Source organism: Alexandromys fortis, unplaced genomic scaffold (genome assembly GCF_014885135.2).
Source record: "Alexandromys fortis isolate MF-2015 unplaced genomic scaffold, M_Fortis_MF-2015_v1.1 scaffold_104, whole genome shotgun sequence".
NCBI classification, from domain to species: domain Eukaryota; kingdom Metazoa; phylum Chordata; class Mammalia; order Rodentia; family Cricetidae; genus Alexandromys; species Alexandromys fortis.
This window is the reverse complement of record NW_026068000.1, coordinates 1494874-1511794: the sequence shown is the minus strand read 5'-3', so window position 1 is coordinate 1511794 and position 16921 is coordinate 1494874. Positions and strand designations below refer to the sequence as shown.

General features: G+C 42.1%; 1 protein-coding gene across 1 annotated transcript in view; it reads right to left on the bottom strand.

Moving 5' to 3' along the window:
- Cdh2 (cadherin 2) overlaps positions 1-16921 on the bottom strand; it is a 226473-nt gene that overhangs the window by 44752 nt on the left and 164800 nt on the right. Inside the window, exons 3-7 of the mRNA XM_050160672.1 lie at positions 15137-15363; positions 13342-13488; positions 11367-11522; positions 9047-9191; positions 5671-5843 (exon numbers count right to left, since the gene is read on the bottom strand). Of these exons, the coding sequence (XP_050016629.1) occupies positions 5671-5843; positions 9047-9191; positions 11367-11522; positions 13342-13488; positions 15137-15363 (848 nt within the window). The remainder of the gene's footprint in view (positions 1-5670; positions 5844-9046; positions 9192-11366; positions 11523-13341; positions 13489-15136; positions 15364-16921) is intronic.

Here is a 16921-nt window from a genome sequence, read left to right as displayed (position 1 = left end):
GAAAAACTTCAAATATGTAGTGCAGGATGAACCATTTTAAGATTTTGTAACCCAGAGCACTTTATTATAACCCAGAATGGGCTGGGTGTTTCCTTAATGGCTTTTCTTCTCAAGACTATTCCTTTGGGGAAAATCTCATGGGTTCTGATCCCTGACAATGAACTGCAGACAACTAGTATCTGCTAGTGAGAGAGAACCAGTCTCTCCAAGGGATGAGTTCCCTAACTGGTTACAAAGTCAACCCTGAATCATACACACAGGTAACACTAATGGACTCAGCGGGTTGTATTTGTGTGTGTGTGTGTGTGTGTGTGTGTGTGTGTGTGTGTGAGAGAGAATTAAGGAAGGGGGCCATCGATTTGAGGAGTGAGGTGGGAAAAAGTGAGGCATTGGAGAGAGGAAAGGGAAAGGAGAAACGATACAACTATGTTTTAATTAAAAGATAAATCTTTATAGATGTTCATTGAGTTTCATCCTTTCGTAGTTACTGAGAAAACCCAGTGCGGGGACATTCAGTCAGCTTCCCAACTGAAAACTATGAAAATAAAAATGTCCTATGTCTGAGGCCGAGAAACAGTTAAGCAACCAAGGTGACTGGCTGACAACTCTTCTGGAGGAGCTGGGTTCAAATCTCCACACCCACATGGCAGATCACAACTGTCTATGACGCTAATCCCCAGGGACCTGCCACCCTCTTCTGCTCTCTGAAGGTACCAGGCATGCATGTGGTGCACAGATATGCATGCAGGCAAAACACTCATGCACAGAAAAGTAACATTTCAAAAATGCATGATGACTTATGAAATGCCATTTGTATAGCTATTACAGTTCTATTAACAATGAAACATTCAGACTTTCTTTTTAATAATGTTATAAAACATATTAGGGCCAGAGAGTATTTCCTAATGTCTATTCTATAAAAAAATTACTTAAAATTATACAAGCACAGTACATACAATTTTGGATGGAGCTGAGATGTTTGGATCAATTGCTAATCTTTGAAATTTTCTACTGTTTCAAGCTAGTACTGAAATCTTTGAGCTTTAAAGAACATTGTGTGGGTGTAGTGGTGTGCACCTGTCATCTCTGAACTTGGAAGCTTGAGTTTGTGTTAGTTCCAGCCTAAGCTGGGCTCCGAGATGAATTCAAGGCCAGCCTGGGCTATAGAGTGAGACCCTGTTTCAATAACTACAAAAAGTCAAAACTCTTAACAAGGACACGGTTATTTCTTAAACACAATGCCTGTTAAAATCAAACTGCCTACTTGATAAATAACCTAGGCTCTGTGTATATTCAAATGCCATGGTGGTAAAGTGATCTTGCATTTGGTGAGGAAGTTGTGCTAACTGATGATTTAACGACTGAACTGTCCAGAGCGCCTTGTGTGATCTAATCAGGCTTGACTGACATGATGGGTGACATTTCAAATCTCTGAGAGGAGTACGGTTGCCCACCCTCGCAGTGCTACACGGGATGCAGGAATCCTGACTTACATCCCATTGTAGATGATATAATGGCTTTCCCCCTTTGCTTATTTCTGCCCCATCATACGCCTGCTTGGTGATGTGTCCATCATGGCCTGTTCCATCCATACGTCAGTTCCTCTGCCTATATCAGCCTATACCAAGGTGACTGTGCCCAATGAAAAGACCTTCGTCAGTGTTACAACTTGGGACATATCATTGACCTAAAATGGGCACTGGCTAAGGATTCCATGGAACAAGTACGACAGTCCCTACATCAAGAACTAGTTCAGGGTGTTGGTAGTGCATAGTTGAGAAACCTTCTCCTTGAATAGCAATCTTTCTTTGTTCCGGACCTCATAAGTGAATGGTTTGAGACGCAACTGTTTTGGGTCTTCAGCAAAGTGCCCACAACACATTTCTATCACTGTTTCTAACTTTTTTTTTTATCTATTCATATTTCGATCTGTGTATTGCCCCCCACCCCCAACACATATGCACACATAGAGAAAGCATCTAAAATTATTTCTACAAAGAACTGCATGTGATTGGGTAAGTAATAGGCATCACTATTCCAGCGTGGGAAGCAAGGAATTCTGATAGCCTTAGGCCAAGGAGGTAATGCAGCCAAAGTCTTAAGGGTCTGAGATGCCAAAGTAATGAGCTTTGCCTTCATTGACCATTGAGGAGACTCAGCAGTTTGTATAGATTATGAGGAGGCTGCAAAGATGTGAGAACCGAAGTCGGTAACAACTGGAGACCACTCATGACCAAAAAGGAGTCCAGCGCACAAGTATAAGAAGTGTTTGGCCTAAGAAACAGCAAACATTGTTCTTTCTGTACCAGGAAGATAAAATGCTGAAGGAAAACGTAATGGATGCTGCTCAGTCAGTAAAAGGGGCTGCCAGTCATGCCAATGTGTGTGTGGGGGGGCGGGGGTAGCTGCAAGGACTTACTGGGCACCAGGTTCCTGAGAGCTTCATGAGTGCTACATTATCTTTCCAACCCTTTTGTGACATCCCTGTTACAGATGTGGGGACCGGATTATCGGTTCCCAGAGGCCTAGCAGCACACATCAAGAAGAACCTCAAATTCAAACCTGGTAGAGAATCTGCAAGACGTGTTGTAGTTTTAATGTTAAGTGCCTTCTATAGGCTCATGTGTTCGAATAACTGGTCCCCAGCTGGTGGCACTGTTTGGGGAGATTGTGGGACATTTAGGATGTACACCCTTGTTGGAGACAGTAGCTTACTTGAGGTGAGACCTAAGGCTTTAGAAGCTAGACGAACTTCCTGTTTCTTCTTTGCTTCCTGACTGTGGATGTTAAGTGACCAGCTGCCTCCTGCCACCACGCTTTCTTCGCCATGATAGGCTGGAGCACCACATTGAACTATGAGCCAAAACAAACCCTTCCTGCCTTAGGTTGCTTCCTGTGGGGTAGTTTGGCAGAGAAGTAAGAGAAGTGACTGCTACAGGCAATCCAGAGAGGGGAGTGGTTAGGCATGGAGAAAAAAGGCTGGAGAAGGTAAAAAGTCAGGAATAGCCACCAGCAGCTAATGCAGTAAGGAGACAGAAGTCAGAGGTACATAAAAAAAAAAAAAGACACTGGGGGAGGGGCGAAGGTTTGAGATTTTGAGACCTTAAAGAATAGACGTTTTTAAAACCGCAGATTAAGGAAAAATTAAAAAGTGACTCTGATAAGCGTGTCAACGGTTAGAGGCTCCGTCTCTGAAAGGTGTCATACATCCTGAGAGAATGATAGTGAAAATTACTTTCTACAAAAAGGAAACTGTGAATTTTAATAGAAATAAAGGAATTCAAGCCTGCATAAAAAGTCAGAGTAATTTATGCCCGGCCTCAGGCAGAATTACCATAAACCATCCAAGATAGATGTATTTTTTTTCTTAGAGAAATGACTTTCAGAAAAAGGAAGGCTTTCCATAATTTCCTCTGGTAAGTCATTGTTGATTTTTAATAATTCCACTGTCAAGAAGCGATTCCTCATATCGTATCTAACCCATGATCCCACAGCTTCCATCCATTTCTGCATTAGTGTTATCAAGGGTGCTGGATGGCTTCCCGTGTGAACTGTGGATGTGCTTAGCTACAATTACACCCCACTTCGAGCTTTATCCTGGAAGCTAAATACAGTCTCTCTGATTTTTTTTTTAAACATGGTTGGTCTGCATAAGGAAAACTGCCTTTAATTCCTTATGGCTCTTTCTCGTCATGCAATGGCCAGGGTAAATACGAGAGAACTCTCAGGGAGAAGCTGACTGAAGTCCAGACTTCTGTAGCTCATGAGGCTGTGTGAGTGGAAGGAGAAATATTACAGCTGCAACCTGCACTAGGTCTTCTTGATATGATGGACCTTACCCTGGAGAGGAAATATTGAAACATACTTCGTAATCTCATACAAAGTATGGCATTCATATTTAGCTCATGGGTGTGTAGGAATAGCATTTCATACTCCACTGGGAGAAGTGGAAATACTCAGACTGTGACTGAGCCATCTTTTCCTATTTTTCTCTTTGGAGTATGTGAGGTATAAACGTGTGTCTGCACACAGCCCTGTAGAGACCAGAGGAGGATGCCGAGTGTCCACGCCATTACACTCCACCTAGACCAGAGGAGGACGCCAAGTGTCCACTCCACTCCACCTAGACCAGAGGAGGACGCCAAGTGTCCACTCCACTCCACCTAGACCAGAGGAGGACGCCATGTGTCCACTCCACTGCATTCCACCTCACTCGTTGGAACAGGGTCTGTACAGAACCTGGAGCTAGGCTGGCAGTCAGCAAGTCCCATGATTCCCCAGTCGCTGTGCCCACATTGTGCTGAGTTTACAGGAACCGTGCAATGACTGGCCTTTTATGTAGATCTGGGGATCCGCACTCGGGTCCTCATGCCAGCACAGTAAGCACATATACCCACTGGGCCATTTCTCCAGTGCCCTGAACTTTGAAAGCACCACAAGAACTAAATTCACCTTTGGATTACTGAATATTTTCAGAGGCCAAGCACCTTTAGAAAAAGAAGTACCAACAGTGGAAGTCAATGGATAAAATGTCACAGGGCATACTTTAAGTAGACTTCATAGACATAAATGAATTCATCTTGATTGGTTCTGTTAATTGATTATAGTGTTTATGTAACTAGCAGCCATGTTGCCTTCTCTTTAGTTCATGTGAATTGAAGCAGAGAAAGTACCAAACCCAACTTCCCCATTCTTTCTCAATGATATACATCATGATGGACATGATGTTTCTCTTTGACATAATCTGAGATATGATTGCAGCAAAAGCTGACTCAGCATGGAAATTGAAACCCACAGCTCTTCAGGTGTTGGTACTTGGAGTATTCACTTGAACGATTCTGCATGGTCAATGACCTTGCCAAGCTGAAAGACAACTGCCTGGACACAGACTAGAGAAAGGGTGTGAAGGTTTCCTGAGGAGAGAGCTTTAGAAGAAGGCACAAGGAGGCTGGAGGATGAAAGTGTTCAATGTCTAGAAAAACAGGCTCAAAAGGCCGTTTCAGATGGGATATCATGAGCAAAACGCAGTGCTCAGGACTATGCATCCACCTGACACTTTACCTAAATATGCATATTCTCACAATGAGTCACAGTGGTGTTCAATGTGGTCGATGTTGGTGTTTCAGGAACATTCATTCCACAAGTGTGATTCTCGACATCACCAGCTTTAAATGCTCGACAGTAGAATTAACACAGTTACCAGCGTTCAGACTTGGAAAGTAAATTCTCTTAGAGGTCAGAAGCAAGTGCTCAGAAAGATGATAACTGCCTTGCAACATGGCCACCAGGCAATTCCCAGAACCCAGACATGTGACCGCAGGCACATTATTTGTAGTCTCTGCAAACGAATTCAGAGACATATTCCTTGCCCATAATGTCTAGCTTGGTTCCCTACGAAAACCTTTGCCTATGAACAAAAATAGGAGAAATCTTAAAAAAAAAAAAAAACAAAACTCCAAAATTGGAAAGGAGAGAGTATTGGCCTAACTTAGTGAAATATCACTGAAGCTGACATTAACTTCTACTGTATACACAACATTTATGACATGAAGTTCTGTGAGAACTCCCACTGCTGAGCAGGAGTGGAACTGGGCATGGGAGTGAGAGTTTGCATCCACCCGGCTGCCTCTAAGACACATACACATTCAGGACAGTTTGGGGTCAACTTACCTCTCGATCCAGACCAGCTGCCACAGTGATGATATCCCCAGTCTCGTTGTTGATTGTAAACATGTTGGGTGACGGGGTGCTGGGCGCCTGCGACAGGATCCTGTACCGCAGCATCCCATTCAGGGCGTTGGGGTCGTCTGCATCAATAGCAGTGACGGTCATCACGTAAGTCCCTAGAGGTGAACAGAGCAGGTCATCCTTCACTCCAGGGAGCCTAAAATCAGGCATCCTTACTATGTTGCCTGTCTCGTTCCCACTTTATCACATGCAACAAAAATGTTTAAGTCCTTCAAAGAAAAATATTTTTTAAAATAATCAAACATGGCAGTGCAGAAGTCAGTCGGTAGAATGTGTCATGGAAGCATAAGGGCAAGGGTTCTAGGAGGAGTGTGCTTGTAATTCCAGTGCTATGGAGATGGACACGGGCAATTCCTGGGACTCACTACACATCCAAGCCAGCCTAGTCTAACTGGTGCCAATGAGAGACCCTGACCGAAAAAAAGGTAAAATGGGCTTTTCTTGAAGAGTGACACCCACTGGCCTGGCATGCATGTGCATCCCCAAGCCCATACATGTCATCATAACAAACATAAACTAGATGCAAAAAAAAAAAAATTAAGTGGGGCTGGAGAGATGGCTCAGAGGTTAAGAGCATTGCCTGCTCTTCCAAAGGTCCTGAGTTCAATTCCCAGCAACCACATGGTGGCTCACAACCATCTGTAATGAGGTCTGGTGCCCTCTTCAGGCCTGCAGGCATATACACAGACAGAATATTGTATGCATAATAAATAAATAAATATTTAAAAAAATTAAGAAATACACGTTTATAGACTCAATTCTTCCCATACCTAGAAAACAAATCTAGTCTATGATCCCCAAAGGGCTCATGGCCAACTTTAATTTACATAGATGCAACGAACAAGAAATACAGATACTATTTGCAAAACTATTTTATGGCCACCCATTCCTCTCTCTGGTTCCACAGAGCTTGCTAGGGGTAGTTCTCCTCAGTGCCCAGGTCATTTTCTGAGGGGAAGCTATGTGACTGGAAGAGCCCATTCCACTGCCCTGGGCCAGAAGAAAGCACTCTAGGCAGTACTGCTCTGCTACGCTGGGCAGACACTCAGCACTGCGCACCTTTATTCTTCTTAAGATTCGAGGAATACTGTAACTGGCCTGGGGACTTTAACCCACTGAATATTTTAAAAACTAAATATGGAAATCAGATTATCCAAGCAGGCACTAAGAGAACCCAGTCACTTTTAGACTAGTTTGTTTTGTGAGAACTATTTAGAACAGAATGAGAAAATGTTCTGTCTCTGTCTTCTAGGAAACAGAGAGTCAGGGCTTACTTTAGGAATGTAGGGAATTTACCCCAGAATTGTTCATGGCTTAGCTGTATTATTCAAATATCTTTTCAAAACTCGTTCCTTCCAACAAGATATTCTGTCTGATTAAGCAGCATGTCCACACCTTCCTTAGTTTAGAAACTTTATTTCATAGATTTCAATTGACTGGCTTTCCCTTTCCCCTGCTAGAATGAAGCTCCTGCAGGGCAAGGGAGCTTGCAACCCCAGGAAGTGCACCCCCCGGAGATTCAAGACTGCCTACAAGGGAGCTTCCAACCACAGGAAGTGCACCCCAAGTTGTTTTTCCTTATAATGATCACTCAGAGGCTTTCATTCATGGGACGTTTAACTAAAAACTCATGATTGGATGTTAATAGCTATAGCTTGAATGGCTTATTTCATATAACAAGACTTGTAAAGGAGTGGATTAGCTAAAGTCTGAAATAACCAAACAGGAAAATGATACTTAAAAATAAAACTTCTGTAGTCAAAATGTCTAAAGCTTATTTATATTGTAGGATATTTCCATGAGATACATTTTATTTACTTACTTATATGTTTATCTGTGTGTGTCTGCGCATATGCGCACGTGTGTGTGTGTGTGTTTGTGTGTGTGTGTGCATCACAACATGCATGTGGAGCTCAGAGGACAACTTCCAGGAGTCTGTTTTCTCTTCCAACCAAGTGAGTCCTAAGGATTGAACTGAAGCCCTCAGGCTTAGGTCGTGCCTTCAATGACTGAGCCATCTCGCCAGTTGCACAAGACCCATTTTAGTAAGGCTTGGTCTGATTCTTAGGCCTTCATTATACTGTAGTTTAAAATGTGTGAGACTGGAGGATACCTTGTCTGAAAATGAGTCTGAAGGAGCCACAGAGGGCAGAGTCCCCTCTATGCCTCTCTCCGTCCTCCAGCTGCTCCCCACACCCACCTCTCTTTATCTTGGAGGATATAGACAACACTTTGACCTGAAATCTAAGGCATAGTTGTTTTTTCCCACAAATTAGCTGATGCCTTAGGAACCTGCAGATACTGGTGGGAAGGCCAAGGTACAAGTGCATATGTATCTTTAAATGGTGATATTTTATAAAACAGAATAATTAAATCTCTCAAAACACCAAATCTGCCCACAAAGGCTGGCAAAACATTTATTTTTTTCATTCCTTTACAGACTGAGTGCTTGGGTCTGCTAGGTTTTCAGACTAAATAGGCCTCTCTGGCCTGGCTAATTTGTGATTGAAGTCCTTAGTTTTTAGTACAAGACTCTGAAATGTCAACCACTTCACAATGGCAAGAGGCTTTCGGCAAGGGCTGCCTCAAGGCCGGGCCACTTTCCTTATGATAGCTGAAAAAAGGTTGTGGAGGATATGGGGCAGGGCACTCTGGAAGTAAATACCCAGTATGTCACAGCTGTCACCAGCCTTGCCTCGCTTGTGGTTTCACTACCTGGTAACAGGCACCAAGTAGCTTTTTCTGATCCTCTGTCCCCTCTGAGGAAATCTGTACTCTACATCGTATGTCTCTCTCAAGTGACTCTTGCTATGCCAACTACAAAGCAAAGAAAGGCTACTATAGATTCTGTAGGTTCTTGTTTTCAAACTAGGTAGAAATCACAAGGGATGAAGAGATGTTTAGCTGTTTTCCCTCTTCAATCAGTTTTCCCCTTAGTTGCTTCCATTTGCTTCAAAAGCACCATGGATGACAGATAATATTAAAAGATAGATACATTCTTTTTCTTACTGCTATCACAGATTCAGTTACAAATATTTTTCTCTCTGAGGAAATATTTGGTAGATCAGGTTAGCCTTGAGCTCAACATATAGCTGAGGATAACCCTGGATTCATGCTCCTACTGCTTCCTCCTCTCAACTGCATGGATTGTCGGTGTCATCCACCATGCTAAGGCCCAGTTCTTATTCAGTGAAAAGAGATCCAACCCAGGTCTTTGTGCTTGCTCAGCAGGTATTTTACCAGCTGGGCTATCATACAACACTTCTTTAACTCATGATCTATTACTGTCCTAACTTACCTGGCTTTGATCCTTCTGGAACAGACCCATTCCAAACTTGGTGTAGGAATTCAGGTCTGTTATCATTCATGTCAATGACATTGATGACAATGTCAATGGGGTTCTCCACTTGGTTGCCATTGATGTCCACTGCATGTGCCCTCAACTGCAAAAGCAACCAGAGGACAGAGCCACTTAAAGATCTATCTGGGAGATGACCCAACATGTGGTCACCATACTTCCGCAGCAGCAAGAACATCCTGAGGACAGACATACATGGTTCCCCTCCCAAGAACTGTCCCAACTCTGATATGAGCAGAGTTCAATAGCAGAAAGCCACCCATCCTCTAGGTGAGGACTCGTATTGAGTATGCAGCTTTTAGTTGATTCACAGAGAGAGATCTAGAGGACCAAAAACCAGAGCATGGTGATTGCCACATGGCTCTCGGTGGACAGAGCCCAGGTCCAAAGCCAGCTGTGTCCAGATCGAAAATATCTATTTGTTAAGTACAGTAATGTTGTTAAATGACACCTTTTTTTAAAAAAAAATAAATTGTAAGATTATTGAGAGTAATGAAGAAGGTACGTGTGTATAAGACATTCCTCACCACAGTCCTAGAGGATAGTATCAGTGTTTCTCTGAGAAATCTTGTTGTTCTTCACCATAAACAAATACAATCACTCTGCTACTCTGGCCTGAATATCTTCTTAATCTTCTAGAAAAACAGCGGTTGCATCTTTTTCAAAGGATATCCACTGTACTATTTCTTTCTAAGTGGGATGTTTTCACTCTTTCCTTATGACCGCCGATGCTGCAGGCTACTTTAGGGTATGTCCTTATCCAGTTAAAGCAGCATCAAGATTTCTAGATTACTAAAGACATAACACAATGTAAATTTTATTACTGTTTTTCAATCCGTTTGAAGATATTTTCTTCTTGATTTATTTAACACAATATATTCCATTAACAGATTCTTAATACTGAAATTTAATTATAGTTATGTAAAATAATGAATCCCAATTACTCTAAATACTTGCAATTCTGTAATTAATTCTATTTTGCTGGTGTTGCTTTGAATGCATACATAGCAAGCATTTGAGAAACAATTTGCTTGGGTCTCGGCTGAATATATTTATTTGCTGAATTTTCACCACAGGATCTTAGATGGTGAGAAGTCAAGCAGGGAAACACTGGAGTGTTTGCTCCTGTGTTGATCATCACCAATAGAGACTACCCTAACTAGAGTATTAAGTCCTACCTTAAACCAGCTATGCAGTCTTTGTCAAAGACTTCCAAGTATTATCTCCATTTTTGTATGTCAGAACAAAATAAAAAATTATTATCTGTTGTTCCCTCATGAATTTTAAAACAACAAGATTGTAAATAATCAAGGTAATGATTGAGTTCTGAGTCACAGAACTCAAAACGTATTCAACTTTCCCTAGGCTTGTCTCTTTAGTTCCAGGGGAATCTAGTGTAACTGTAAGACACCAGCAATTTTAAAGTTTTCTTCCGGTGCAGAAATTTAAATGTTGTTGGTGAGAAAATTCAGAATTGAGTAGCATCATGCATGGGGGAAGGCTTAATGACTACTGGAGATGGCAATGCAAAAATGGTGTTGGTTAACAGGCTGGGCAAAGCCAAACCGTGTCAAGATCCTAACTCTCTCTGTTAAAATCATTCTGTGGAGGCTAAACATTTGAAATACAAGAAGCAAAGGTGATAGACAAAACCTGAGATGATGAGGAGCTCAAGTTCGGGAGGGCCCTGATCAACATCCCTGGAAAGCTACAATTTACGTCATACATGTACTTAAATGAACTTCATGATGCAAATATGAAGTAACTGATGCCTATTAAGAAATAATAAAAGAGAGAAAATATAGGAAGACTAGGCATGGACACCCTATTGAAAAAAGCTTTTCATAAGAGAAAAAAATAATAAGAGGCAGTCTGAAAGGAGATTCACCATGAATTACAGACAGGCATCTAAAAATCTGTGATCTGATTGTTTACATATTGCTGCTCTGATCCTGTCCATCCAAACCTGTTGGAGTGGGTTCTCTCAGCCATTTATTTATACGAAGGCCAAGTACTGGCAATGTCAAAAGTGATGGTGTCTCCGGCCATTTCCCTGTTTGATGTTATTTTGGTATGACTTGTTCCATAGCATACACCGATTTCATAAACGTGCTTATTAAAGGAAGCAGAAAGCCTGCAGATCCATTTCTGGTGTTAAACCTCAGTGTTGAAACCATGGGAGTGTCCCGAGGCAATGAAAACCACACATACACACATTCTGAAGAGCAGCCACAGACTCAGTAGCTGGCTGGAAGCTTACGTGAAAGCGGGCTATCAGCTCACGATCCAGAGGCTTGGTGACTGACAGCTGCCCTGAGATGGGGTTGATAATGAAGATGCCCGTAGGAGGCTGGTCAGCTCCTGGCCCAGTGACACTGTACCTCAGGGACAGGTTTTTATCTCTATCAGACCTGATCTGGGGATCAAGAAAACGATCACGTAAGCAGAAAACAATAGCACGTTTGTTACAGGGCACACCACTCTTCAGATCCTTGCTTCACCCCCGCCCACAACCATGTATCAGTGACCTCTCCCTTCCTCTGCTTTCTTTTCCTTTTCCCTTCCTCTCACCCCCCCTCCTCTTCTCTCTGTGTGTTGTATGTGTCATGCATACATACATGTGGGCCTTTTCTGGATTTGACTTCCACCTTGTTCTTTGAGGCAGGGTCTCTCTGTGAATCTGGAGTTCACTGATTTGTGTGGACAGCCTAGCCAGAAAGCCTTAAAGGTTCTTGCTTCTGATTCCCCAGCCCTGAAGTTACAGGTCGGATCTGAACTCATGTCCTTGTGCTGTATGGAAAGCACTCTACGACTGTGCCGTCTTCTAATTCTATTCTTTGTTTCTTGATGATGGGCTTAAGAAGAGATATTACCTATCCCCAAAAAGACTTGGGGTAACCCTTTCATCTAAATAAGCAATAGCTGGGAGTTGTACAAAATGCCAAAACTTAGCAGTGTCCACTTTTAGACAAAATTGCCAGGATAAAATATTTGCAATACAGTAACAAGTGTCTAATTTAATAAAAATCATATTGCCTTCACATATTAGAGATGGTAAGAAATAATAATTGTTTAGCCACAGCTTGAAAGAACCTTATGTGGGACTCTGTTACCGGGGACATTCTGCACATCAGATTTCTTTGCTTCCATTGCAATAACTCAGTGCAAGCAAAGCTTCTTATGTGGTTTTCAGGTGGTACCGACGGCTGCAATTCTCTTTTCTAAGAAAGCATCTCGGGGAAGTTCTTTGGGTATATTTGATACTCCTAATAAAAGGACATCCTGTCAGAGTAGAGCGGGTTAGAGAAATGGAAAATGAAAGAGAGGTAGAGACAGAGAAAGGGCAGGGTGAGCAATAATAAATGTGGACCTTTATGTATTAGGTAAGGGAAATTAATCCAGCCATTTGATCTAGAGATATTTCTTAACTTAGGGCATAATTCAGTTCTTCAGTCATATTTTATAAGTGTTGATAAAAAGCACTTCTCTTTGGGGTTATGCACATTGTTAAATTGAACTATATAATACACATTAGGACAGGATATACAACACAAAGAAGTGACTTATTTAAAAAGCTCACAGCTTTTTATGTATGTGTTGGAGTACTAAAATAATCATAGAAACATTTGCATTTTAATAAATGGGAATATGATGATTCAATATTATTGTACTTTTAAGTAAATAATACCCTGTTGATTTTACTCATTTTTTTCTCATGTCTGACGGTATGCCATGGAAGTAACTGCAGAACTCTCGCAGAACTCTCCTTCTCAGATTTGAAAGGCTTGAGTTTTGCACTACCCCAGGGATTCTGTTAATGGTACCAGAGATCATTCTTTCCCTTAAAAAAAAAAACCCTGCAAGTGCACTTGGTGCTGACAGTTTTAGCAATGATTGCCCTTTATTTCTTTTCTCCTCTGTCCCAAACTATCTTCGGAGGGCAGAGATCAACATGAAATGTCCTGGATAAGACTATGTTTTCAATAGTGAGAGCTGAAAGGGGAGGAATGGGGTGGTGTTGGGGTTCACGGGTTCACAAAAGCCCGATCATTCAGTGCCCAGGACCTAGGAGAGTTGTGTGTATAAATAATCCAAGAGATAACAAAGGAAAGTGAAGGAGGCTTTCTTAGGAATTCCACTTCCACTCAGATTCACCTGTATTTCTACATGCCATAAACCATCTCTAATGTCTCCTAGCCACAAAATAATTAAAATGACAGCTCCTCACTCCTTACCCTGACAAGCTCTTGAGGAAACGGTCCTCTGGAGTTTTCTGGTAAATTGATTGGCGGGATGACCCAGTCTCTCTTCTGCCTTTGTAGGGAACCACTGTGCTTGGCGAGTTGTCTGGGGAATACTATTTCTTCAATTTCATGTGGGTCCTTTGCATTAAACGGCAAGAAAACATTCCTGAGGACTAGGAAGATCATTCATTCTCTACGATCAAATCAACATTACTGGATAGCTATGTGCGGAGGAACCACAGTGATTTATGCAAAAAAGTAATCTCAGGAGGCTCTTTCCTCGCTCCTGTTCAGTAACTGCAAATGCTGTGGTGCATATGGGCTGCACCAGTCACTGTGAACTGAATTAGAAACAATTTATTAGATAGTCCAGTTGAGTAAACTACTTGCCGTTTCCATAAACCATCTTTGAGAGTAGTTAATATTAAACAAAGTTTAATAGCGCCCTTTTATATATTTCTCATTAGTTTAGACCACAGTTCAGGTAACGCTCCCACTGTACATTAAACTCACATCTCGAGGTGCCGAGATATAATTTGAATTCCAAGAGAAGTTTAATATATACCGCTAAAGAATGTCTCAAATATTTATGACCCTATTAAATCCCACAGAATTAATGCTGTAATTATTCTAAACCTATGTCAGCTGTGATGGATGCAGTAAATGACCCACTTTGCACACTAGGCATTAATCTCTGCTATGTGTCAACATTTTCTTCTGTTTCTCGCGACGTCTGTGGACATTTTAGCCATTAGCCCTTCCTGTCTCTGTGCAAACATCCAAGACAGGTTGCTGGAGCAGAGAGCGCCAACAACAGACGCATCTTTTCACCCCATTAGGTACCAGGCTCCTACTTTCTATATCACTCAAGTGGCCTGAGTCCTAGCAACAGTCAATGACTTCATACACTGTATTCTGCATGATCTGAAGCCTTAACTCTAGTATAAGAGAAAAGCAAAATATTTTTCTAGTATATTCATTCTTGTCTGAATGAATGCATTCACAAATAATATCAGGATGGCCTGTGTTCTTATCTGTGACTGTAGTATACAAAACATAATGCTTAGAGTTCAAAGTCATGGCCTTCCACATATATGGGTGTGCCCCTGAATCTTTGTTTGAATAAACTCAAAGAACCTGGTATTATAAACGGCATAGGATTTCTGAAGTCATTACTCTGTCTCACGAAAAATTCTTATGTGGGTATTTGTACAGAGTAAGTGCCCAATAAACGTTTACTGAGCCCAGCAGTTCTCTGTGGAAACCCACTTCCTTTATTCTACCCCGGCTCACAACTGCTTCCGCGAGAGGGAGTATAACACCCCTCTAAAGATTTCTAAAGCAGCAGTTCATGCTCCCCCGATTTGTTCATGAGTTAGGACAATACTCAACCCCGTCTCCAGAAACACTTTCCTGTCCATACTGTACATCCGCACCCCCTACCTCATAAACTGGACGGATGACATCTCCCAAAGATGTCTTTATTTTGTGCTCATACTTAACAGCTTGTAAAGCATCTCAGAAATGTAACAGAACCTACTTCTGATCTGAATTCAATTATAAATCTCAAAATATAAACAAACCTCTCCAAGGCGATTTCTGGTTGCTTGAAAAATACTTAGGCTATCACGTTAGAAACACAACCAAGTACTGATAAAGAGACTGAGGTTGATAAAAATGGAAATACTGGCCATCCATTTATATGTTAAGAATTAAAGCGATAGTCTGTCAGAATGATGAATCTAGTTGCTAAGCATCAGCCGCAAAGCTGTGTCTGTGACCATACCTTCGCAGGCTCTTCAGTTAGGGTTGGCTCCAGGCTGAGGTTTACGGCTACCTGCCACTTCTCCTGGGTCTCTTGGTCTTGGGCGTATATCAGGAACTTCGCCTGCTCTGCAGTGAGAGGAAAGCTTCTCACAGCATACACCGTGCCATCCTCATCGACCTTGAAATCCGCTGGCTCGCTGCTTTCATACTGAACTTTCCTTTTCCGATTGCAGTTGCTGAATTTCACTGGAAAAGAGTACACATGCCGGGTTACTCCACCAAGGCGAGCACAGCTAAGGCCATAACATGTGTTGGGTTTGGTTAAATGACAATGCAGCCGTCTGAAAACACAGAGGCCGTTTGCATACGGCGTGTATGCACAAGTTCCCATGCATCTGCGTGTGACTTGCCCAATACGCATAGATACAAAGACCTGAGCTCAAGTTCCAATGCCATTCTCTAGGAGACAGCTTGATATTTGAGGTATCATCTCTTATTTGCCAATTTGGCTAGGCTGGAAGGCCAGTGAGCCCCAGACATCTCCTACCACTGCCTCCTAGGGCCTATAATGATGAACATAATCATCACTCGCCGGAATTTGTACATGCCTTCTGGAGATTATACTTGAGTGATTATGGTTTCACAGAACACACATCATTAGCTGAGCCATCTCCAAAACATTAGGAAGTTTATCTTCCTACCACAGACCAAGGTTAGTTCTCTCTAACTCCAGGTTATGCATATGAGAATTATGCCAAGTTCACCCGGCAGCAGGGAGAACAGAGTCCCAAAAGAAAACAGCTACATTCACACCGAGGTCCTCAATGTGTACAGACTTTCTTCCTATGTCTTTTGCAAGCACGAGAGTGCAACCACGGAGAGAGCAAGCATGTTTTGGCAAAAATTTACAATCTAGAGATAATGTAAAATATGCAGGAGGGTATGCCTAGGCTTCACGAAAAGAAGGTAATAGGGCCACTTACATGTCAGAGACTTGAGCATCCTTGGAGTTTGGTACCCTGAACCAAACCTCCCCTCAGAGAAGGAGGCATAGCTGAACCACATATGGCGAGCCTTCCGCCTCACCATTCCTAGACACTGGGCCATCAGGTACATCTGCTTTCAACCTTGACCCCCTTGTGCTAATGTTGCTTCCTGCCTTCTAATGAGCTCCCATCATCCCTCATTCCCAGCTGTGAAAGGTTTTTATCTTCATATACCAACCAGAATTCTATCACCCGCTGCCCAGATGAACTGTACACTCAACTAGAAATGCATCCACACCTGGGAGCCTCAGCTGCCAGTTATACTGCTCACTTCCGGGTCTGGGACCTTAGTGTGTTATTACTCTTGGACAAATACTCGAAGGAAGGAAATTCTGGGCATCTTCATCAATACCCATAATGTGTTGTAGAATCCCAGGAACTCATACTAGTGAAAGGTGAAAACTGATAATTCCTATTCCTCAGGGAGATTATGTACTTTTGTTTTCTAACTATAAATTTTTACCAAATGGGAACAAACATGCATCTTGAAAATGTTTAAATAAGAAAAATCAATGTCTTAGAATGGGTATGATCAAAACAATTTCAGGATGCCATCCATGCCAGACATAACTGGGTCGTATCCATGCCAGATATAACTGGGTTGTATCCATGTCAGTCACAGCTGGGTTTTATCTATGTCAATCACAACTGGGCTGTATCCATGTCAGTCACAACTGGGCTGGCTCAAACATTAGGCAAAGTCAGCACTTCGTACATGCAGTGCCAACAAGCCTGCATCTCAACAGATAAGGAAAGTT